Consider the following 25,623-nt stretch of genomic DNA (forward strand, 5'->3'; position numbering starts at 1 on the left):
AAGGTATTTTTCACTCATTTCTTATCCTTGAAGTGCCCCGTTCATTTTCGGAGCTGCAGTGATGTGTTGTTTTGGATGTGCTGACAAACTGAATTCTCCTCGCTTTTCATTGACTGCAGTGTTTGCTTTGCACTGAACGCCGGTGGACTGAATCCAAAGCTGTTTGTCTGGCCACCCCACAGATGTGTTTGCTCCCTCTAAATGCAGACATAATTTCCACTTATTTTCCTGCTCTCTTCTGGCTGCCCACCCACCCACCCATCAACCATTTCTCCACCCTAGTGCAACAAGGAAATGACCAGTTCTCTCTCGCTTGACCCAAACCCTTGAAGACATCCACTGTTATTCAGCTCATGCACTCTTCATCCTAAGCAACAGACACAAGAACACTCTAACTTTAGCTCAGTGCTCACTGCAGGACTGTACTTTTCCTCAAGCAAATCTAGGGAAAAATTGCAACATCACAGAATCACTAGTCTTGCAGGGCCATCCTTCCAAAGGGTGTCCGAGGCTACAAAATCACCATTTCATTTCTTGCTTAAATCTTAGCCAGTTTCTCTCTACTGTCTGCATTAATTCTAAGTGATGGATGTTGAAGGTGCTGGGTGTGATATGGGGTGCCAGGCTACCCTATTTGTCTTTGAGAGATGTTCCTGGCTGGTTGTATTTTCCAGGGTCAACCCCGTCTCCCCTCTTTTTGTCTGAACTGGAAACTGAGAAATTGTCCTGGTGCTTGGGAGAGACAGCTCAAGCTGATTGTACTGATTTGTCTTAATTAACATGACTTGAAGAGCTTCACTGGTTTCATGAGGTGGGAAAGAGAGGGAGGGAGAGCGGTGCTCTGCTTAACACTCCCGACTTCGCCACCACAGCATCACACAGCAGTACAGACATGGATTTTTAATGTGCTGGCTTATGGCGACAAGATAATCATTTTTGAAAGATTTTGCTCCCATAGATCCGACTTTGATTTCTGTGTATGGCGCCAGTTCTCTGGGAGAATCTCTGTAAAACTCAGACTGGAGACGATCAAAGGCACTAAAGGAATAGACTGCTCAATGTGATCCTCCAGTATCTGCCAATGAGGCAGGTATTGAATGAGAATTAGGCAAGAGGAGTTAAGACTGTGTAACAGTTTTGGGCTGTTCTCAACTACCCAGACTCCATAAGCGCTCAGCTTTGGAGCTCCTTTTAAGTTGATTTAACTTTGGTAGCACTTGAAGGTAGGTTGGGCCTAGTTCCTTTAACCTTGAGTGTTTCGCGGTGTCATCTGATTGAACTGACACAATCACGTATTCCCTTCCATTCTGCTGGTCTATGGATTCTCTGTTGCAATATTGGAGCATTCTACATTCTAATACAGTCATCATGAGGCATATTAGATTATTTGACAACATTTCCTAGAAATTTCGAGAAGCTTTCAAGAATGCACTATGAAGACTGGGCTTTTCTTTCTTAAATCTAATTGTATTGGTCACATGCTTTGTAAACAACAGGTGTAGACTAACATTGAAATGCCTTCTCAACAATGCAAAATGAAAATAGAGAAATAATAGAAAAGTAATAACAAATAATACAAATAATAATAATAATATTAATAATAATAATAATAAATACACAATGAGTAACAATAACTTGGCTTTATACATTGAGTACCAGAGAAGGGTTTATGACTTGGGTGGCTGGAGTATTTAAAACATTTTGGTGGCTTCCTCTGACACCGCCTGATATAGAGGTCCTGGTTGGCAGGGAGCTCGGCCCCAGTGATGTACTGGGCTGTATGCACTACTCTCTGAAGCGCCTTGCGATCGGATGCCAAGCAGTTGCCATACCAAGCGGTGATGCAGCGATTCAAGATGATCTCAATGGTGCAGCTGTAGAACTTTTTGTACCAAATCTTTTCAGCCTCCTGAGGGGGAAGAGGTGTTGTGCCCTCTTCACGACTGTGTTGGTGTGTGTTGACCATGATAGATCCTTAGTGATGTGGCACAGGGATTACAGGAGGGGACTAAACATGCACCCCTGAGGGGTCCCCGTGTTGAAGGTCAGTGTGTCGTATGTGTTGTTGCCTACCGTCACCACGTGGGACGGCCCTTCAAGAAGTCCAGGATCCAGTTGCAGAGGGAGGTGTTCAGTCCCAGGGTCCTTAGGTTAGTGATGAGCTTGGAGGGCACTATGGTGTAGTCACCTCACGTTTTTAGTGCACCCTTGTGTGCTATGCCGGTAATACTTGAAATCCCAGTAACATAGTCCAGTCTGTGTTAGCAAAACAGTCCTGTAGCTTAGCATCCGCAAGTGAAAGCTTTGTATCCATTTCTGTGTGTGGTGAAAAGGTGATCTAGAGTGTTTTATAAAAAAAAATTCTCTAGTTGCACAGGTGACATGCTCGTAGAAATGAGCTAAGACTGATTTCAGTTTCCCTGCATTAAAAGCGCCACCGCTGGATGAGCATTTTCTTGTTTGCTTATGGACTTAAATAGCTCGTTGAGTGCGGTCTTAGTGCCATCATCGGTTTGTGGTGGTAAATAGAAAGCTACTGTATGAAAAATATTGATAAAAACTCTTTGTAAATAGTATGGTCTACAGCTTACCATGAGGTATTCTAACTCAGGTGAGCAGAACCTCAAGATGTAAATTATCCATGTCCTTGTTCAGCCACGACTCCAAGAAACACAGGATATTACAGTTCTTCAGGTCCCGTTGATAGGATAGTCTTGAATGGAGCTCTTCCAGTTTGTTCACCAGTGATTGTAGAATGGAGGGTAGAGGCGGTTTATTCACTTGTCAATGTAGTTTCATCAGGGTGCCCGCGCTTTGGCCTTGCTTACGCCACATCTTTCTTCTCCGAGTCTGGGTGACTTGGGCCTGGTCTGGGGTGAGCAGTATGTCCTGCACCGCCGACTCGTTGAAGTAGAAATATTAATCCAAATCGAGGTTAGTGATTGCTGTTCTGATGGCCAGAAGCTCCTTTCAGTCATAGGAAACAATGGCGGAAACAATATGGACAAAAAAAACCTACGACCAGCACAGAAAAACACACAAAATAGCACCACTGGTCAGGAGCCCTTAAAACGGCAGCTTTCCAATTCCTGTTGGGTGACATGCGTCCCTATCTGTCTTGACCTCAGAGGCCCGATGAGGCAATGCAGCCTAGTTTTAACAGTCCACAGACAAGCATCTCACAATACACTGTACTGTACATCCATCCACAATGACTCACCAACACTCCCCTGCTGAAGCAGTTTGTCTGTCAGTTTCACCCACCCCATTTTAAACAATTGCTACCAGTGAACGTTTTCCCTGATCAACAAGCTGTTACCCTGCAGGTTATGAATCCTTATGCATTCAGTAAGTGGGCCATTTTATTAATCAGCAGATGTTCCCTTGTTCGCAGGCCGACTTTCTGTTTTGCACACTTTTTCATTCCCACTTTTAGTTTTTCCCAAGAGAGCAGCACAGAGATGAAATTAAAGTTATTCTATTCTATCGCTCCCTGTCTGGTTTGGATTGCAATCCCAGGTTCAGTGCTGTAAGCATCTCACCAGACACAAACTGGCCTGATGGGTATTGATTGGAGACTGTTCTTGAACCTCAACACTACTCGTGGCGCTGTGCTCAAGAGGCTGCCCATGAAAATGATTATCATTCGGAGTGGCTGGGGAAGGAGCAGCACTTTAATGTCTGCTAAAGTATATGGTTTGGAGAGAAAATACTTTTGAGTCAGAAACACAAGGCTGTAAGGCTGAGGTGGTGGGATCCTGAGGAGCTCTCTTGGCTCTGTGTGGTGTTAAGGTCAGAGAGAGGCCAGTGGAGGATGATGGATGGATGAATGTGCTGTAACTGTGCTTTCAGAACAGCAGCTCCGCTGTTTAATCCTGCTGTCAAATAACACTCCAGCACTTACAGTTGAAGTTGGAAGTTTACATACACTTAGGTTGGAGTCATTAAAACTCATTTTTCACCCACTCCAAAAATGTCTTGTTAACAAACTGTAGTTTTTGCAAGTTGGTTAGGGCATATACTTTGTGCATGACACAAGTAATTTTTCAAACAATTGTTTACAGACAGATTATTTGACTTATTCACTGTATCACAATTCCAGTGGGTCAGACGTTTACATACACTAAGTTGACTGTGCCTTTTAAACAGCTCGGAAAATTCTAGAAAATGATGTCATGGCTTTAGAAGCTTCTGATAGGCTAATTGACGTAATTTGAGTCAATTGGAGGTGTACCTGTGGATGTATTTCAAGGCTTACCTTCAAACTCAGTGCCTCTTTGCGTGACATCATGGGAAAATCAAAAGATATCAGCCAAATACCTCAGAAAAAAAATGTAGACCTCCACAAGTCTAGTTCATCCTTGGGAGCAATTTCCAAACGCCTGAAAGTACCACGTTCATCTGTACAAACAAAACATTTCACATTCTTAAAACAAAGTGGTGATCCTAACTGACCTAAACAAGGAATTTTTACTAAGATTAAATGTCAGGAATTGTGAAAAACTGAGTTTAAATGTATTTGGCTAAGGTGTATGTAAACTTCCGACTTCAACTGTAACTGAGCAGCATGGACATGGCCCTCTTCAGTCCTCCTTCTCTGTCTTTGTCTCTCTCTCTTTTCTGTCTTTCTCTTTCCTTCCTTTCCTACATTTTGTATTTTCATCTCATTCTTGTATATAACAATAGAAAAGATAAGCATCTGTCAATGAATCCTAACCATTGACTCGGCATCAAGAGGGATGGAGCAAATAAATATAAACCATGTGAATGATGGCTCTCCTACAGGTTTCCAGCCTTGTGCATATTGGATGGGTCTTCATAACAGTCGACCAGAGCGGTGACTAATGAGTTAATATCATCCAGTTTACCCATTGACAAGACAAGCCTCTCTTTCCCCCTCTCCATTGCTTCCTCCCTCCTTCCCGCCATCCTTTCTCCTTCCCTTTTTCTGTCTCTCTCCATCCTGTACGCTCCATCAGGGAGGGAAACCACTGCCGCAGTAGCAGACCCTGTAGAGTATATAATGCACAAGCACAGATCAGCAGGCTCAGACACACGTGCACAGACACACAGCTGTATGCTGAACCGGAAGCCCTCATCCTCCAAATCCCACAATTTTGCTTTTAGTATTTAGTATTTATTAGGATCCCCATTAGCTGCTGCCAAAGCTTCCTGGGGTCCAAACAGGAATAAACCTATTACGTCACAACAACCTATATCATAAATAAAACAAGACATCATTCAAGACATTACTACATTATTATTATTATTATTATTTTAAAAAAAATACAATATAAGATGTACAATAATACAATATTACAATGTGTGATTGTTTGTGTAGAGTGTGTGTGTGTGCGTATGCGTCCATGTCTCCACAGTCGACGTTGTGCCGTGAGGTATTGTTTTATCGGTTTTAATCTGATTTTACTGCTCGCTTGAGGTACTTGATGTGGAAGAGTTCCATGTAGTCATGGCTCTATGAAGTACTGTGTGTTTTTCAGAGCTTGATGATGAGTTGGGTATTTGAATCAGCTGTGTAGTGCTCGGGCAAAAACCAAAACGTGCACCCAGGGGAAACCCAGGACCGAGTTTGGGAAACCCAGCATTAAAGAACACCCTCTGTGTTCCGTTAGACAGAACTTTCCATCCACAATTTGGCACAGGGTGTAAAGCCATAACACATGTTTTTTAGCAGTAAACTATGATCGATAATGTCAAGCTGCACTTTCTAGTCTAATAAAACAGCTCCCACAATCATCTTATTATCAATTTCTTTCAGCCAAACATCATTTGTCAGTGCCGTACTTGTTGAGTGCCCTTCCTTATAAGCATGCTGAAATTTAGTTGTTAATTTGTTTACTGTGAAATAGCATTGTTTCTGGTCAAACACAGTTTTTTTACAAAAGTTTACAAAGGGTCGGTAATAGGCTGATTGGTCGGCTGTTTGAATCAGTAAAGGGTGCTTTGCGGTAGCGGAATACCTTTTTTCCCCCTCCAGGCCTGGGAGCGCACACTTTCTTGTAGGCTTAGATTGAAGGGATATAGTCCGCTACCACCATCAGTAATTTTCCCTCCAAGTTGTCATTACCAGGTGGTTTGTCATTGTTGATAGTCAACAATATTTTTTTCACCTCTTCCACACTCACTTTGGTGAATAAAAAATGACAATGCTTGTCTTTCATTATTTGGTCAGTTATGCATGGATATCAAGGTTCTGAGTTTTTTTTTCTTGCCATGTCATGCCTAAATTTGCTAATCTTGCCAATGAAAAACTCATTAAAGTAGTTGGGTTTTGTGATGAATGAGCCATCTAATTTAATGAAGGATGGTGCTGAATTTGCTTTTTTGCCCAAAATGTAATTTAAGGTGATTTATTATTCTGATGGCTAGCTGTATCAAATAGAATGTGAAAACTCAACTTAATACAGTTACAGTCGATCTCGTTATGGTTGTGATTCTGAGCAGTCAAGAAATAAGTCTTAGAGAGGGGACCATTTTTTAGATGAAGGTGCCATTTTGAGCTACCTCGCACTGATCACCACACCCACAAATCATGACAAACACCCCTCTTCCCCATCTTGCTGCTGTTGCCATTGGCAGTGAGCTGACAGAATTTGTTAATACAGTCTGATAGCTGATGTGAGTGCAAATTTGCCGGCTCAAGGTTGTCAGAACGAACCTGGGTAGCACCTCCTAGGATCAATTATTACACCTAAAAATAGCAAATTGTCATCGCAAACACGTCAAACTGACTGTTTGACACTTACACAATTAGCATTTCTCAATTACCTACCCACAGTAACAGTATGAGCCAAACTTTGACTTGCACCAGGGAACCCTTTGACTTGCACCAGGGAACCCTTTGACTTGCACCAGGGAACCCTTTGACTTGCACCAGGGAACCCTTTGACTTGCACCAGGGAACCCTTTGACTTGCACCAGGGAACCCTTTGACCTGCACCAGGGAACCCTTTGACTTGCACCAGGGAACCCTTTGACCTGCACCAGGAACCCTTTGCACGGTAACGTACCACACCTTTATATTTCCCTGGCTCCCCATACTCCTTTCCCACGGATGTTAGTTTCTTCTCCACACTGAGTCTGGATCTGAGTACCTCCCTGACTTCAATTATGGCTGTCTCAGACTGAAGTATGTAGCAAATGATAGATCAGCAGAATAATTAAGTTTGAGTCAGTCAACCTTTTATATTGCCTATTTTCTGGGTTTTTTCTTCCCCTTTGAAAATATAATCTGAACACTTATGAGTGAATCTGTCAGTTGTTTTATTCATAACCTGTGTTGATCCCAGTCGGTATGCCAGTATGATTTCTTATTCCTGTTGTAAATTACTTTCTCTGAGCTGCTGATATGCTTGATTGAGTCTGAAATGGGAAGTGGGATTGTAATGATAGGCTTTGGAAATGAGTCTTTGCAAATTGTTTTTGATATCTGCTTTTAAACGCATTATGATTTCCAACAAGCTGATCCTAATTATTCTTGTTGGGCCAGAAGAAAAGACTGTTCCCCTTGTTTCCCCATCCTCAACTGACAAAGTACATTTCATTAATTGGACAGCAATCAGGAATAGATTATTAAACATTTTAATTTCAATCAGCGTGGAGTTGAGCGAGCAGTCCTTTGTGAGTGAGGCTAAGATCCTATTAGAAATGAGGTCAGACCTAAATGTATATATGTTACCCCGCTCAGCACTGTAGCACACCCACACACTTTAACACAATAAGCAGGCCTTTCCCATCCAGTGCTGACTTACACGTCTGCTTGTTAACAGGGGAGACACGCAAAAACACATGCAATTGAAGTATTGGCATGAATTCCTTTTTGTGCCGTGAGCTATTTTGAGATGTTAATTGATCATCACTTCTCTCTCTCTCTCTCTGACCTCTCCACAGCTAACATAGCAGCGATGTATTATGGGTACTGCATGCTACCTGATGGGACCTACTGCCTGGCTCCGCCTCCCCCAGGGGTAGATGCCAACGCTTACTACAGCTCCCTACCCTCTGGCAGCATGCTGGCCGCGCCCTCTTACTCTGGAGCCCCGCCCCCTCCAGGGACCACGCCCCCTCCACCTCCTGAGCCAACCACACGGTTCATCTACACGGCACCTCCGACTAGATTTCCCATTATCCCACCGCCAACTACAGTTCCCAGCCAGGTTCCAGTCCGCCTCTCAACTCCTCCTGCTCCTGTTGTACCTGCTGCTATCATACCAGAGACCAGGTGTGTGGTGTGGACAGTTATTGGACAGAAGTGGATATATTTTTTCTCGATCCTTATACTACCTATTTTTCCCCCACATAATGTGATGCATTGCTAAGCACGTCTCTCTCTCTCTCTCTCTCTCTCTCTCTCTCTCTCTCTCTCTCTCTCTCTCTCTCTCTCTCTCTCTCTCTCTCTCTCTCTCTCTCTCTCTCTCTCTCTCTCTCTCTCTCTCTCTCTCTCTCTCTCTCTCTTTTAAATCAGTTCGCGGCCCCCTGCTCAAGTTGCTGTGGCAGCGCCGGCCATCATTCCCCCTCCCCCTGACATCCAACCGGTTATTGACAAACTGGCTGAGTACGTAGCCAGGAACGGTGTCAAGTTTGAGACCAGCGTCCGCGTCAAGAATGACCCGAGGTGAGCAGAAACAGACACTGCTCCTCTCCTTACTGAATAAAGGTGAACGGCTCACAATGTACTATTTGTTTAATATAATGCCTGGACATCTTATGTGTGTTTCTATCTCCAACACAGGTTTGACTTTCTGCAGTCCTGGAACCAGTACAACACCTATTATGAGTTCAAGAAGCATTACTTCATGAAGAAAGAGGGAATCAGCCTGCCTGAGGTATTATTGTCCTCTGCTTCCCTTTTCCCTCTCTCTGAGCAGTGTGCGTTTTAATAGCATTTTGCTTGAATTAATTATATACCCTCTGGGGATGTGATGGATCTTAATTCAATATTGCCTTTCATTCACTGAAATTCTCTCCAGGTTGCTTTTTAAAAGGCTCTAAAGCATTGGAAGGCCGTGGCTCTAAGGCTTTCATGCTTGAGATCAGAGATCATCAATTGTGTTTGCATAAAGTGCCTTTCATGCTGTCCAGATATCAAAAGGCCTGCCTGCCCTTGACTCATGTGTACGCTCCGGGGTTACTGGGGGAAAAGGAGGTGGTTTAAGCAGTCCGCTTATCATAAACCAAGCCGATTCTACTTAAAAAAAAGGTTTGTCAAGGCTGTTTGAAAGGTTTGTTTTGCTTACCAGGTTCAAATCAAAGTTTATTTGTCACGTTTGCCGAATACAACAGTGAAATGCTTACTTACAGGCTCTAACCAAAAGTGCAAAAAAGGTATTAGGTGAACAATGGGTAAGTAAAGAAATAAAAACAACTGTAAAAAGACAGTAAAAAACAGTAGCTAGGCTATAAAAGTAGCGAGGCTACATACAGACACCGGTTAGTCAGGCTGATTTGAGGTACTATGTACATGTAGATATGGTTAAAGTGACTATGCATATATGATGAACAGAGTGTAGCAATACCGTAAAGAGGGGTTGGCAGGTGCCTTTGGTGTGGTTTTCACAATGAATGGCACCTGCCTGTTCAGCTCCTTGATTCAGCCCCCGGGGCGCAGCTCTACCCTAATCAACACCCTGTCTCTCTCTTTCTCTCACAATATTTCTGTCTCTCTCTCTTATCTGATTTTAGTGAGAGGACATTGGTTTTTAAGTATAACAAACCTAAGTCTGTGAATTAACCCTGGACCAAGCAAAGCATTTAGCCATGCAGCCGTGCTTTGTTTTCTTGCTCAATTCCCCGGTTTTATCACACAACAGATGGATGTCAGGTACTTCTCCATTATTCAACAGAGATGTATTTTTTACCTTCCCCTGGGGTGTCGGCCGACCGACTGTCACTGGTACTTTTCTAGTGCTCATGAATCTATCCACGACCCAACACATTAACAGTGCTGCGATACGTGTATAAAGTATTAAAAGCTACTTGAAACTCAGTCAACATTTTACATGGCTCATCTCTTGGTAGACATGTATTCAATTGTGTGACATTTGAAAGCCGTTATGAAGAGAATACTGTTCATTTGTGTTTGGTAATTATTGGAAAAGTGGTTGGCTGGTAATTCTTAATGGGCTCAGGTGGGAGGCAGACGTAGTACTTTGTAAAGATATTCTAAAACAGAAGATATCAAGGTTGAGCAGTAACAGACAGAGAAACAATTTATTCATCCATTTGCTGGCTAAGTGCTTTAAGTGGTTTATTTGTACCCCTGGCATGAACGATTGCTCGAGCTGATAACATTACAGTAAACAAATTAGCAAACTTTAAAGGCAGGGGAATGATATAAAAAAAAAAAGTGACTCTGTGCCTTTCAAACTTTGATTTTAAAGCACCCAGGCTTTTGGAATGATTGGTCTTCGCCACCTGGTTAAATTAATTTGCTGATCCCAGCCCGTTCCCCGCACAGGATTGAACGTAGATGAAATTGCCTTAAAAGTGTCTCACTGCGCAGGTTGTTAACCTGTGTCAGATTACATCTCGGCTTTAGTCTTTAACGAGGTTGTTGAAGGTATTTACTCCTTGGTTCTCTGTGTACTCTGGGTGAGTTTGTGTAAAAACGGCTAGCTGGAGCTGGTCTGGTCGGTCAGTTGGATATGCCCACACCCATTACAGTGCTTTTGGTAAGTATTCTCAGATTCCTTGACTTTTTCAACATTTTGTTACGTTCTAGCCATATCCTAATATTGATTAAACAAAAAAAAAATCCTCATCAAACTATACACAATATCCCATAATGACATTATATATATAATGAAGGATTACTTTATCCTATCCCGGGTATTCCTTAATGAGGTGGGGTTTCAGGTGTCTCCGGAAGGTGGTGATTGACTCCGCTCTCCTGGCGTCGTGAGGGAGCTTGTTCCACCATTGGGGTGCCAGAGCAGCGAACAGTTTTGACTGGGCTGAGCGGGAACTGTGCTTCCGCAGAGGTAGGGAGGCGAGCAGGCCAGAGGTGGATGAACGCAGTGCTCTTCTTTGGGTGTAGGGTCTGATCAGAGCCTGAAGGTACGGAGGTGCCGTTCCCCTCACAGCTCCGTAGGCAAGCACCATGGTCTTGTAGCAGATGCGAGCTTCAACTGGAAGCCAGTGGAGTGTGCGGAGGAGCGGGATGACGTGAGAGAACTTGGGAACTTGGGAACTTCTCAGACAGAGCACTTCTTCTCAAGATGGAAGATGGCGTGCACTAACTAAAGGTTAGTGAAGGCAGGTGGTATCCTGCAGCACATACAATCGCCCTGATGAACAGAGGTGTGATGGGCGAATTTATTTGTATTTTTTTTATTACATTTTAATTAAATTTTTTTATTTTATTTAACTAGGCAAGTCAGTTAAGAACAAATTATTATTTTCAATGACGGCCTAGGAACAGTGGGTTAACTGCCTTGTTCAGGGGTAGAACGACAGATTTTTACCTTGTCAGCTCGGGGATTTGATCTTGCAACCTTTCGGTTACAAGTCCAACACTCTAACCTCTAGGCTACCCTGCCGCCCCAGGGCTGTAGGCCAAACAGGGATTGACAGGGCTGTACGCCAATCAGGTTGAGAGGGCTGAACTTTTTTACAGTCTGATGGTATGGACTGGAGGTTCGGTGAGCTGAGTTGCCTCTCCTCAGACCCTCCCTGCACTCTGCCTAAAGCTGGCTGCATTCCGAAGGCTTCTGCTTTGGGAAAATGCCCCCCCCCCCCCTCCTTGGGAGAGCACCTTCTCCTTATCAGCGCCATGTCAGACAGCGGCTGACTTTCACCAGCGTCTCTTCCCTCCATCCCTGTGTGTGTCCCACTCCCTTCCCTGTCACAGCTCCCTACACAGCCCTTAGGTACTGCTACCTGCAACCATACCGCAGCCATAGTTAGGGAAAAAGATTATCACAGTGTTCTTTGTGCTATACTCTCTCTTTCGAACTCACATTTATCTTCTCTGTACCCGCTGTGCTGCTCATATGAGACAAAGACAGTGTGGAAAATAGAAGAACAGCGGATAGGATAGAGAGTGGAACAATGACAGAAGATTGAACGAAACACAAAGAAATAGTGGTGAAAGGGAGACGATGGCAGGGGTGTTACAAGGTGAATTGGGGGAAATGCTATGTGATTTCCCGCAGAGTAGTTCTGGCTCTATCAGCAGCGTCTGTTTTTATTTGGCGACTGCGGCTGTGATTTCTCTTTCAGGGGAGCAGGGGATCTCTGCTCTCTGGCCTCAGTGGAGTTCTGCTCCCCTGGCTGACTCTCCCACCAGGCTGTCCCTCGCTCTGCAGCAAAATCTGGACAATTTGTTTAATTCATCCAGTGTCTCCATTCCTTAATTAGGCATCCAGGTCCATTAGAAGCCGTGTCAACAGAGATGAAATGATTCAGTCTGGCTGTGGCTGGCCTGGCTGCTTGGTTATATGCCTGGCCACTTTGGCCGGGTTATGTACTGACTCTCTGCTTAAGGTACCTCTTTAAACCGAACTGTCTGATGTATCAGAGCTTAGAATGTACCTCAGATATTCACACTCATCCTCGGTTTAGATTTATATAGATGAATATGGTTACATCTCATCCAGGCAGTTTGTATATGCGTTTGTCTATGTTCATTGACCGTTTTATCATAAGCCACCATTTATTTTGATGATATGTTTCCACCAGAATCATTTCCTCTACGTTTACGTTGTGCTCTATCGTCAATCGCACCTGAGCACTAAAATTCCAGTGTGTATCATATGATGCATGAGCCCATCTCAATACAAAGCAGACAGTTTATCTGTAACCACTCTCGAATGGATCTTTGTGCAATGCTCTCTCTAAGCTGCGCGCGTACGCTGGCTCGCAGCTCCCCGGGACTGCCCCACAGAAGAAATATATCAGCCCGCCCAGAGAAGCACGATATTGAAGTTTTCCCCCATAATTAACACCATCAACATTTCCCTTTACTGTGGGAACTGTAATCGAATCAACGCAATATTAGCAACTTTCAATGCAACATACCGAAGCACAACGAGATTGTGTTGTAAGCAGAACGCATCGGAGTAGGATTCTCTTGCATTGACACGCATGACTCAGCCCATACTCTACACATACCGGTGCGCCATAACCAGTCAGCTTCAGTAGGCCAACAGTAAATGCAAATAGACCATTGCCATATATGGATTTGTGCCATTCACTTTGAACTGGACTTTTTACAGCATGTGAGAGTGAGAGCTGCGTATGGGCTTGTTTTGAGATCAACGCAAGAGCTGTGTGTAGCCACGTGTGCACATTTGTTCATATCCTTAACTATCCTTAACTAGTTAGTGAGTTATTAGCCCAGTTAAACATAATTTGCAGTCAGCAATATGGGAGCGGTTGCTTCCTACAAGAGCACAAAATGTCTACATTTCTAGATATCTTTGAAAAGCGAGTCAGGTAAACAGATTTTTTTTTTTGTCTTAAAGGGACAGTGTTGTATTTTGAGACCGGCTTGAATAAGCTATGTAGGCAGAGGTTGGCGTATTTTTGTCTTATTCTCTGTAATAATGGTATGGGAATAATAATGCATTTATTTTGTAAAGTGGTTTCATGCATCAAACAACACAACATTTTCAGCCACCTCCTTGTCTGAAGGACAAGTGGATAAACAGGTTAATGCCAAGCCCTGCATGTTTTTATTTTATTTCAAAAGTCTCATGGAATGCAGGTCTAAATTGAACAACACACCTTGACTACTACTGTAGGCTGAATGATAGAACAGCTATTTCCATGTTAAAATGTTATGGGATGCATTTTCTTCATTGTTTTTGATGGTAGGCCACTGTTAGGCCAACATTATGATCAAATAGCCACAGTAGCCTACTTGACCACTGTCTGAAACTGTAACTTAAAGCGGGTACAGCCTCAGTGTTCACAGTAAACACCTGCTGGAAGTTGCACAGAATTTTTACAACCTTGAAGTTTGTGCTCAGCAGACCTATAATAAATTGCAGGGAACATTGCTTATATGCCACGCTGAATTAAAGCGCCTATGTGCTCCTCTCCTACCGAATCAGACAGTGTATTACCAACCAACCCCGGGTGCCATTATGACAGATTTATTTTTATTTCACCTTTATTTAACCAGGTAGGCCAGCTGAGAACAAGTTCTCATTTACAACTGCGATCTGGCCAAGATAAAGCAAAGCAGTGCAACAACAACACAGAGTTACACATAAACAAACGTACAGTCAATAACACAAAAGAAAAATAGAAAGATTTATGTACAGTGTGTGCAAATGTAGAATAGTAGGGTGGTAGGCAATAAATTGGCCCTAGAGGTGAAAATAATTACAATTTAACATTAATACTGGCGTGATAGATGTGCAGATGATGATGTGCAAGTAGAGATACAGGGGTGCAAAAGAGCAAGAGGGTAAGTAATAATATGGGAATGAGGTAGTCGGGTGTGGAGTGTATTTACAGATTGGCTGTGTACAGGTACAGTGATCGGTAAGCTGCTCTGACAGCTGATGCTTAAAGTTAGAGAGGGAGCTATAAGACCCCAGCTTCAGAGATGTTTGCAAATCGTTCCAGTCATTGGCAGCAGAGAACTGGAAAGAAAGGCGGCCAAAGGAAGTGTTGGCTTTGGGGATGACCAGTGCAATATACCTGCTGGAGCGCGTGCTATGGGTGGATGTTGCTATAGTGACCAGTGAGCTGAGATAAGGCGGGGCTTTACCTAGCAAAGAATTCTAGATGACTTGGAGCCAGTGGGTTTGGCGACGGATATGTAGTGAGGGCCAGCCAACGAGAGCATACAGGTCGCAGTATGCTCACGTTGGCTGGCCCTGACCAGGAATACGACTTTCCCGAAGCGGATCCTCTGTTTGGTCCACCACCCTGGACAATGGATCGGATCCCAGCAGGTGACCCAAAACAACGGCGCTGCAGAAGGGGCAGACAGAACGGTCTCACATCGACGGGACAGTAGTGGAGAAGGTGGAAAGTTTCAAGTTCCTCGGCATACACATCACGGACAAACTGAAATGGTCCACCCACACAGACAGCGTGGTGAAAAAGGTGCAACAGTGCCTCTTCAACCTCAGGAGGCTGAAGAAATTTGGCTTGTCACCTAAAACACTCACAAACGTCTACAGATGCACAATCGAGAGCATCCTGTCGGGCTGTATCACCGCCTGGTACGGCAACTGCTTCGCCCACAACCGTAAGGCTGTCCAGAGGGTAGTGAGGTCTGCACAACGCATCACCGGGGGCAAACTACCTGCCCTCCAGGACACCTACACCACCCGATGTCACAGGAAGGCCAAAAAGATCATCAAGGACAACAACCACCCGAGCCACTGCCTGTTCACCCCGCTACCATCCAGAAGGCGAGGTCAGTACAGGTGCATCAAAGCTGACACCGAGAGACTGAAAAACAGCTTCTGTCTCAAGGCCAGAGTGTTAAACAGCCATCACTAACATTAAGTGGCTGCTGCCAACATACTGACTCAAATCTCTAGCTGCTTAATAAAAATAAATTGGATGTAATAAATGTATCACTAGTCACTTTAAACAATGCCACTTTATATAATGTTTACATACCCTACATTACTGATCTCATATGTATATACTGTACTCTGTACCATCTACTGCATCTTGCCTATGCCGTTCGGCCATCGCTCATCCATATATTTATACGTACATATTCTTATTCATTCCTTTACACTTGTAGATATAAGGTAGATGTTGTGAAATTGTTAGGTTACTTGTTAGATATTACTGCACGGTCGGAACTAGAAGCACAAGTATTTTTCTACACTCGCGTTAACATCTGCTAACCATGTGTATGTGACCAATAAAATTTGATTTGATTGGATTTGGTAGTATATGGCGCTTTGGTGACAAAACGGATGGCACTGTGATAGACTACATCCAGTTTGCTGAGTAGAGTGTTGGGGACTATTTTGTAAATGACATCTCCGAAGTCAAGGATCAGTAGGATTGTCAGTTGTACGAGGGTATGTTTGGCAGCATGAGTGAAGGAGGCTTTGTTGCGAAATAGGAAGCTGATTCTAGATGTAATTTTGGATTGGAGATGCTTAATGTGAGTTTGGAACGAGAGTTTACAGTCTTACAGACACCTAGGTATTTGTATTTGTCCACATATTTAACCCCAGGCTTTTATCCCAGGCTTTTCATGTGTTGTCTCTCTGAGCCGAGGTTGGGAAGGCAGTGTGAGTTCAGGGAGAGGGCAGTGGAAGATGTAGGTGGAGAGGAAACAGATCTGTTCTCATTCACTGTCAATGATTAGGCCTAAGTAACTCAGTCATCACCTCCTAAGGGTAACTTGGCAGCATATTCACACTCAGGGAGTTGGTGTCCCATTGTCACTCAACATTCAACTGCATTCTGCTGCCCTTGAGTATGAAATTAATCTGAAATATGAATGAATGTTCGCATTGTGCTGGTATTGGACTGACAATGCCTATGTGCCTTATCTACAGTATAATCCAGTAGCATAATCTCACACTCACCTAACCTTGTATAACCCACCTGCTACCATTTTGATGCAGTCTTGTGGTTCAGCGGGTGTTGAATAGCTGAACACCTGTGTCACATTCCTGTAAAGCTCTACGGGCAACATTACTGTTCAACCACTCTAGTTGTGCACAGGGAACTAAATTGCTCTGTTGTATGCCCCCCCCCCCCCCCCCCCCCATCATGGTTGCCAGTTCACTGAGCATGATGACTCACATTTTATATTTGTTTTCCTCGTTGGGTCTCGGCAGTGCTACCATCAGACACATTGTGTGCAACAAAAAAAAAATGCAGGCGCTGTCTTACAGGCACCGGTTTGGGAGTTGTAGAGGCTGGCTGTAGAGTCGGCTGTAGAGGCTGCTGTGATTTTCCATTGTTGCGTCGTGTCGTGTTTCCTTTAGGTTTGAGAAGGTGAAAGGTCATTTGAGATCAAGTGAATAGTTTGACGTAGTTTTAACTCAACATATTTAATGTTACCAGAGTCAGAAGGCCTCAGTGGAGCAGCGGAGGTCAAATGTAGGCTTGAAGTTTTTCACCCACTTTGGGGAACCATTTGTCATCTGCCAAATAGAATCCATTAACTTGTCTCAGTCCGGGGAGAGAGAAATTTGTAGTATGGAGTCCGTACTCTGTAGCAGGCTGCACCCACCTGCAAACCAAGCGGCCGACTAACTAGCTTATCCATAAACTATGAGGTCTGCTGTTGATTTGGGGAACAGCTATGTGGGATGCACCCTCTTTCATTTCTATTATTAATCTGCTTTTCATATTTATTGGGGGGAAAAAAATGGTCTGTGAAATCAATCAAAGGAGGCATCAGCCAGTGATTGGGCTTGTTGTGGCCCTGCCTCTGTGGTTTGTCAGATTGGTCTTGACAGCACCAGCCACCAGTTCCACTACTATATGAATTAGTTTTGTTCTGTGACCTCGTTTAACTGGGATGATGATTGTCTGTAGCCCAGCCTTAGTTTTGTGTGGCGGTTTCTCCCATCAATTTAATGGTTATTTGTTTTCTTCTCATTGTTGATCCTCGCTCCTCGGTGGTGTAATCACTCCGCCTGCTGCCATGTCGGCACTAAGCTATAATCATCAATATTGTTTTTCTATTGCTTGCGCTGATGGTCGAGATTGCTGCCAAACCTCTGCTGGGTTGAAGCAGCTATCTCAGTGTTTTACTAAAATGATGGGCTTTTGACTGGAGCTTAATGAACAGTGGGAAGCATCTGTGGGCCTCCAGACTTCTTCAACCTCATGAGGAAAGTCAGAGCAGGTTCATAATTGGCTCGCATTCAGACAGATCTCCAGTTATTTATGAAAAAGTTGCAGAGAATTGTTCTACAACATGAGCCAGGTATAAGTGACTCATAAAATGAATATAATGTTATTACAGCTTGAATTAAAGCAAGGGGAACTACAAGAATGTTCCAAATGCACCCTGTTCTGCATCCGAGTGTCTGGATACTACACAATTGCATACTTCACATCACCCTGCTTGTAAGGTGCATGAAATAGGTTTTCTCCTCTCAGTATTAACTATGAATATAGAATATGTTCATTCTAACGGTTGGCTGTAGCAGCTTGTGTCAGAATATAATGCTAAATCCACAGCTCTGCTCCGTTCTCCCTAGCCTGAGCACCCGAGTGTTTGGCAGATGCTGCCAATCTTTAAGGTGCTCTTTTGACTTTGTAAATGAAAGCTCCCATTTTAGACTGTTCATTAAAAGAAAATTGACCTTAGGCGTGATTGCTACATTCACCTTCAGTCCAAACAGATTGAAGAAAGAGAGACACTGTGAAAAACAGATTAAACATCCCCCCAGTTTTCTCAGTTGTTTGTGTTTCTGACAATTTCACCAGAAGGAAACACATTTGCCTTGTCACATGTGTGTGTGCGCACGCACGCACGCACACACACACACACACACACACACACACACACACACAAACCTAAACTTACACAAACACACACTCTTACACGTTCTGCAAATTAGAGCAATATTCATAGTTCTATGACTGATTGGGTCCAGGGTTCCCAATGATCACTGGAATATGAACACTTTTGAGGCAGTTAAGTTACAGCAGAAAAGACCTGATAATGGAACCAGAGGTGGATGCAGGCAGCAGGGAGTTTTTTGGGGGGCTAGCTAGAGTGAGAGAGCGATGTAGTTCTGTTGTAGTATCTCTCCAGGGACAGCTTGGCTTCTGGGGCTTCAGCTGGTTCCTGCTGAATAAGATTAGCCTTATTGTAGCTTGTAGCTCTTCCTCAAAGCCTTGTTCTACACGGTGAAACCCATTTTAGATGGAAACATTTTAAACGCTCTTTCACCCACTTTTATTGCAGTGTTCTGTAGTGTTTTTTTTGTGGTTGTGTGTCACTACTGGCTTGATGAGCAGATAGAATACATGATCAACTACTGCTGTGTGTGTGAGCTTCACTTTAAAGCTAGGGCTAACCTAAGGCTGTTAAAAACAATCCACACACACAAACACATACTGTACAAACACACTGACACACTTCCTCTCATGCGCACACACACACACATCTTTTTCATGATGCACCACTGGTGTCTGCAGTTTAGGGCCTTGTTTACAGGCTACTCATGATGTGTCATCCTTAGTTAGCTTTTGGCTGTCGCAGTCCCTTCCCTCCTGTCTCCACCAGCTGCTGGGGCTGCAGGCCTGACTTTGGTGCCTCCTTGCTGGGTTGTGGATGTCCACTCTCTCTGGCAGTGGTGTCCCACCCCAGGGCCAACCACATTGCATGGCTGCCTCTGTCCCTGCCTGTCCCCCCTCCAGCTCCAGCCTCCATCAAAGGGCCAAAGTGACACAGTGGTGGGGAGAGTAGTGAGAACCTGATTCATCAATATTTCAGATATTTCCCCCACTACTGCTTTGTCAAATTCAAGGGAAATGTCCTTTCAAGCTGCTTCTCCGAATAGACATTTTCAGTAGAGAGAATAGTGCCTGGCATGCTTTGTTTTACCCTCTTCCAGACTCTATCCTTCTCCCTCCTCTCCTCTCCTCCACTCTACTCCTCTACTGCATCCTTTCATACTGTAAAGTCTCTGATCCACAGGAGTGAGTACTATGCCCGCTCCTTGTCTCCCTCCCCCCTCTTCCCCCTCCCTTCCTCTCTCTCTCTCTCCCCTCCAGTGACGGAGGTCAATTCATCACCTTCCTTAAGCCATTCGTTCTCCCGCCTGACTTTAAAGCTCGGTTAGTCTCGTGGCAAAAAACATTGTTCTTGATTTGTGCCTGCATCTGTGTGACTCTGCTCTGCCGGTACGTGAGAGAGCCTTTGAAGGGCCAAGACGAGGGGGAACACCTCCGCGTCCTTGAACACAAGTGGTTCAGTTAATTCTCTCTCCTTTCTTTAGCTTTCCTTTTCCTATTTTTTTCTCTTTTCTCTTTCCTTTTTTTTGTTGTGTCCCAGTTCCTTAGTTGAGGTAGTAGCACCACCTCTCTTAGACACTGTGTGATGACATATGATGTTTGATGCATTCAGATCCCGTATCTCTTTTTTTCTCACCTCAGGCCCCTGTTAATGAGGTATGGTAAGTCAGTACTGACTTACATGGACAACTCTTTCATCACACTCTGTTCTGGGCAGTCATCTCATTCCATCTAGGGTTGCAACATTCTGGGAACTTTCAATAAATTCCCTGTTTTTTAAGAAATCCTGGTTGGAGGATTCAGGATTTCCTGCTTATTCCCTCCTTAATCCGGGAATCATAAAATCAAATTGTATTGGTCACAGTTCCACTTCATGGTGTCTGGTTCTAGCTCCCTCCTCCATATGTTTTGTGGGGGACTGGAGGTTGTTTAGTTTACATCCATGGGTCATTGCTGTAGCCTTGTTTCACCCTTTTATCTATTACCCTTTTGTCTATCATGGATTACAAAAGGAAACCCAGCCGCGAGCTGCCCAGCGATGCGAGCCTATCAGACAAGCTAAATACCTTCTATGTTAATTTCGAGATAAGCAACACTGAGCCCAATCATGAGAGCACCAGCTGTTCCGGACGACTGTGGGATTTCGCTCTCCGTAGCCGATGTGCAGTGTTTTCCACTAGCGTCGGCTTGCTATAGACACACATTTTCAGCCGAGTACTTTTTCCATTTAAATTAACTAGGCTTCTTTTTTACAATTCGCAAGTCAGAAAAAAAGCCAGCCGAGCCCTCTCCCGCTAGAATGAACGGTTTGCATCTTCTAGCTAGCTATCTATTGATAGGACAGTTACTTGGCAGTCACAAAGTGAGCGACGACAGGGAAACATTGCTAGTTTGACAGTCATCTGTCTGTCCCGCCTCCCGGTACCTGTGTGTGTGTGTTGTGAACGCTGTGGTTGCAGTCAAATGTCTTTACACGGAGGGAGAGGGCATGATGCTCCTTCGTCTATGTAAGTCAATTTTCACGTCCCATATAATGTGGTAACGCTGAGTCGAAATCCACTTAGCCTATTGTTTTCTGGCACATTTACTTTATTTTGCGTGTTTCATATGCAGCCACATAGGTTTGCTGTATGTTTATTGACGAACATTAAGCTTGACTAGTTTATATATGGTGTCGAACTGATTGAATAAAGTTGATATCATATATCCTTGTCATTCATAAATCATAGAACATAGTTATATGCCTAAGATATCACATCGGGACAAGTAAACTAAAGTTTTCCTTTTTTTGTATTTTCTATATGAATGCTGCGTCCAAAACAATTGGGAACTCGGAAATCTCTGACTTCTGACTTCAGTGCATTCAACATAACTGGGAACTCTGGAAAAAAAAGAATCTCAGACTGGGGAAAAATAGTTTTGAACGGTCATCCAAACTGGAATTCCAAGTCAGAAACTCTGGTATCTTTCTAGAACTCTGACTTGAACATCACCAACGTCATGATTTGACCTCGTTTTTTTTCCTGAGTTCCCAGTTGCCTTGAAAGCACCAGAAGTCCATCAGGACTTGCCAGACAGTGACGTTAAACGCCCACACCAGTAGAAATCCACTTTTTCGAGCAGAGAGACGATGGCCAAAGCCTACCCATGATGTTCCACAATGATGTAAGTCAATAAATCATCGTTTTCAGTCAAAGTATGATATATTTTGGCTTGAAGTGCCAAATCAGAATGTGTGACTTTGGATGTTTCTGTGAGTCTTGCATGTCTTTTCCTACGTGATGACGTGCAAATTCTTTTCAGCCTATGTTTTATTTCAGGGCTGGGTTTTATTTAAATGTTAACACCCACTAACATGGCAATGGTTATTAATCAGAGACACTTGCTGCAAAGTTCTTCCAGGTAGTTGAGGCCTAGCCTGTCAGCTACAAGGGCAGCCTTGTCAGACCTATTGGCCACCAATCATGACATCATGCATAAAATATGACGTCGGATTATGAGTGTCTAGTCTATCCTCATGTAAGGAGATGTGGGAGAAAATAGCCTACATATTGTTTTCTTGTCTCTTAACGGCTAGCCTGAAGTTCAGACTCTTCCTATCATATACCTACTAGCGAGCTAGTGATGACTATTCGCTAACATACAACATGTTCTCCGATCTGGTGCTCAGGCTCGTCCCTTTCCTCCTCTGTCTCTGTATTGTTGTCTCTACCTTCCTGTCCCTTGTGCTGTTGTCTGTGCCCAATGTTTGTGCCATGTTGTTGCTGCCTTGCTATGTTGTCTTAGGTCTCTCTTTATGTAGTGTTGTGTTGTCTATCTTGTCGTGATGTGTGTTTTGTACTATATTTATATTTTTTATTTATTTTTAATCCCAGCCCTCATCCTCTCAGGAGCCCTTTTGCCATTTGGTAGGCCGTCATTGTAAATAAGAATTTGTTCTAAACTGACTTGCCTAGTTAAATAAAGGTTAAATTTAATAAAATACTGAGCTGGCATGGTATAGGCTTAGGGACTGTATTCAGAGGAGTAGACATGAAGCATGTGTTCTCCCCACTCTGACTGGGCCATGTCGAACTGGCTGTCCACTGGTCCCTCCACCACTGTATGTTGCTATGATTAAACCCCTCCATCAGTGTCCCGTAGTAAACGGTGCACAGAGCGGACAGAGCATTCCAATGAGAACCAGGCCGACAGAGTGGGGGAGAGGAGTGATCGGCCCTACGTAGTGTGAAATGGCTTTCCCTTACCGTTCAGCCTGCAACCAACCCTCACTGTGTCTGACCTGCATCTATTTTTGACTGTCAACTTTTAAACCCAATCCCAAACAAAGCAAATAGCATGCTGACATCACTTAGCCTAGCACAAAGCGTCATAAGTACAAAGCGTTTTAAAAGTACAATGCAGAAACAGACATAAATGGATTTCGATGAAATATAAAAAGCACCACCCTTGTAAGTTCTAAATCATTTTCACTTCACTAATTGATGAGCTCTAAAAAGGTATAGTATTGTATCTGGCATGTTCTAATTTTTAATTCTTAGGACAACCCCCATCACTTTGTTCTTTAAAATAACTCTCCATCTCAATTCAAATTGCTTCTTTGGCATGGGAAACATGTTTTCATTGCCAAGCATTGGAATAGACAATAAACTAAAAGGAAATACTCTAACAGTAAAGTTTTAAAAGAATATAGACATTTCAAATGCTATATTATTGACTGTGTTCAGTGATGAAACGATGTGCAAATAGTTGAAGTATGAAATGGAAAGTAAACCGATACATAGGTTTTATTTAGAATGGTCTTTGTTCTTCACTGGTTGCCCTTTTCTTGTGACAACAGGTCAACAAATCTTGCTGCTGTGGTGGCACAATGTGGTATTTCACCTAATAGATATGGGAGTTTGTTTTCAAATTCTTTGTGGGTCTCAATAGAAAGGCTACTGTGTACTCTGTTTAGGGCCAACTAGCATTACAGTTTGTGCACTTTCTTTTATTATTCTTTCCAATGTGTCAAGTTAAGTATCATTTTGTTTTCTCATGATTTGGTTGGGTCAAATTTGTATGCTGTCCTGGAGCTTTGTGGGGTTTGTTTGTGAACAGAGTCCCTGTAACAGCTGGCTGAGATTCATCTCTCTGCAGGTGTGGGCTTTGTTATGGAAGGTTTGATAATCACTTCTTTTTAGGTGGTTGTAGATTTTAATTGCTCTTTTCTGGGTTTTGATAACTAGCTGGAATCATCCTAATTCTGCTCTGCATGCATTATTTGGTGTTTTACGTTGTACACAGATTGTTTTTCCCGAATTCTGCATGCACTCTCAATTTGGCGTTTGCCCCATTTTGTGAATTCTTGGTATTGAGTGGACCCCAGACCTCACAACCATAAAGGGCATTGGGTTCTATAACTGATTTGAAGTATTTTCAGCCAGATCCGAATATCAACTTGTATTTTCCTTTTGATGGCTTATAAGGCCCTTCTTGCCTTGTTTCTCAGATTGTTCATAGCTTTGTGGAAGTTAAATGTGGTGCTGATTAGGGATGCACGATATATCGCTGAACATATCGGAATCGGCCGATATTAGCTAAAAATGCCAACATCAGTATTGGCCCGACGTCTAGTTTAACGCCGATGTTGAAGCCTGATGTCAAAGCTACCGTGCATACCTATATAATGTAGGTACATAACTTAATGACGCCACGTAAAATGTTGCGCTACACGTGCAACACAGCATTCCTAACCTAGCCCACAATGTCTGCTGTGTGGATCGAGCAGTCATTTGAAAGAGTAAGGACATTTCAGCGAGACATCCATTAAAGCCAAGATAATGGATTTCATTCCCCTTGACAATCAACCATTCTCTGTCGTGGGTGATGTTGGCTTTCGCCGACTGATCGAGCACCGGTACACACTACCAAGTGCGCTATGTTTCGGATGTTGCCCAACCGGAGTTACACAGTAATAGCGTCACTGCTATTAGCTTCACAACATACATACTATGGAATGCCGTTTGGGTCTTTGCATGTGTCAAAAAAGATATAGTAGCTGTACAAAAAAAGTCTGCAAACACCGGCCACGAATGATGTGTTTACAATACCGCGTTGGTAATAAAGCATCATTTGTTTGGCTGCAACTTCTGGGGTAGCTAGCTTTAGCTTGGTACCTAGCTAGCACCAAAACAACCAGCCTGATAACATTGACCAGTAGAAACTGCAGTCATTTTCATTATTCTTAGCAATGATTTAGGAATCCTTGTAAGTAAGTATTAGCGAGGTTGCCACTTGTTGTTCGCCTATTGAAATTGAACTTCAGTTCATTAAAATAAATAGCTAGCCAGCTACTTAACCCTGTTGCCCAAAGCTAACGTTATAAGCAGCCAGCTAGCTTCATCTGGGTAGTGACGCTCGACCGGACCGGGTTATGTGTTGTGAAGCTAGCCACAATAAGGATTAGGCGCAATAGTGGAATTTGTGGTTTACCTTCAAAATAAAAGTATGTCATTGACAGTGATGCAAATTAATACAAATAGTTGAATTATGCCATACTTTTATTTTGAAGGCTAACCACAAAGTCCACTATTGTGGCTAATCCTTATTGTGGCTAGCTTCACATAGATGGGTCCGACCACCATTAATCAAATAAGAACTGTCTTATAAATTAGGGTTATTTTAGATGACACCTAGCTATTTAGTTAGCTAGCAAACTATAGCTACTGAAACAGATTGTCATTTTGCTATGTTTTTGGGGAAGAACATTGTTTGCATCCATAAGCTATCTAGCTTTTTTTTATGACCAGCACTGTAGGTGTGTGAGACAACTTTACCAGCATCATATCATACGTATCGATGAATCGTTGTGACATATGAAATGCGAGTGATAGTGTAATCAATGTGTAATAACTATGTAAAAAATTAATGAACACGTTAAAGTATTATGTGACGTGCAGTCATATTCAGGTCCTGATTGGTTAACAAGCTTATTTGACACGTCAAATATAATTATTTGACACGCATAGACCCAAACGGTGTTCCATCGAAATCCTGGTTGAGAATGAAATGACTGAACAACGAAACAGCACAGCAAGTAAGTGAAAAAAATATGTTTTGATTATGTTTTACTGGTAATGGGGACATACGGAAATGCCAACAAAATAACTTTTTTTTGTGTGTGTGTGTGACCTTTTATTTAACAAG

At 43.2% G+C, this 25,623-nt stretch overlaps 1 protein-coding gene across 2 annotated transcripts in view; it reads left to right on the top strand.

Moving 5' to 3' along the window:
• LOC106566361 (splicing factor SWAP) overlaps window positions 1-25,623 on the top strand; it is a 130,557-nt gene that overhangs the window by 37,741 nt on the left and 67,193 nt on the right. For both annotated transcript variants that reach the window (XM_082955394.1, XM_082955395.1), the window contains exons 8-10: window positions 7,912-8,242; window positions 8,486-8,635; window positions 8,753-8,846. In XM_082955394.1, coding sequence (XP_082811520.1) covers window positions 7,912-8,242; window positions 8,486-8,635; window positions 8,753-8,846 — 575 coding nt within the window. The remainder of the gene's footprint in view (window positions 1-7,911; window positions 8,243-8,485; window positions 8,636-8,752; window positions 8,847-25,623) is intronic.

The sequence above is a fragment of the Salmo salar genome, chromosome 01 (genome assembly GCF_965601325.2).
Source record: "Salmo salar chromosome 01, fSalSal1, whole genome shotgun sequence".
In the NCBI taxonomy this organism is placed as follows: Eukaryota; Metazoa; Chordata; class Actinopteri; order Salmoniformes; family Salmonidae; genus Salmo; species Salmo salar.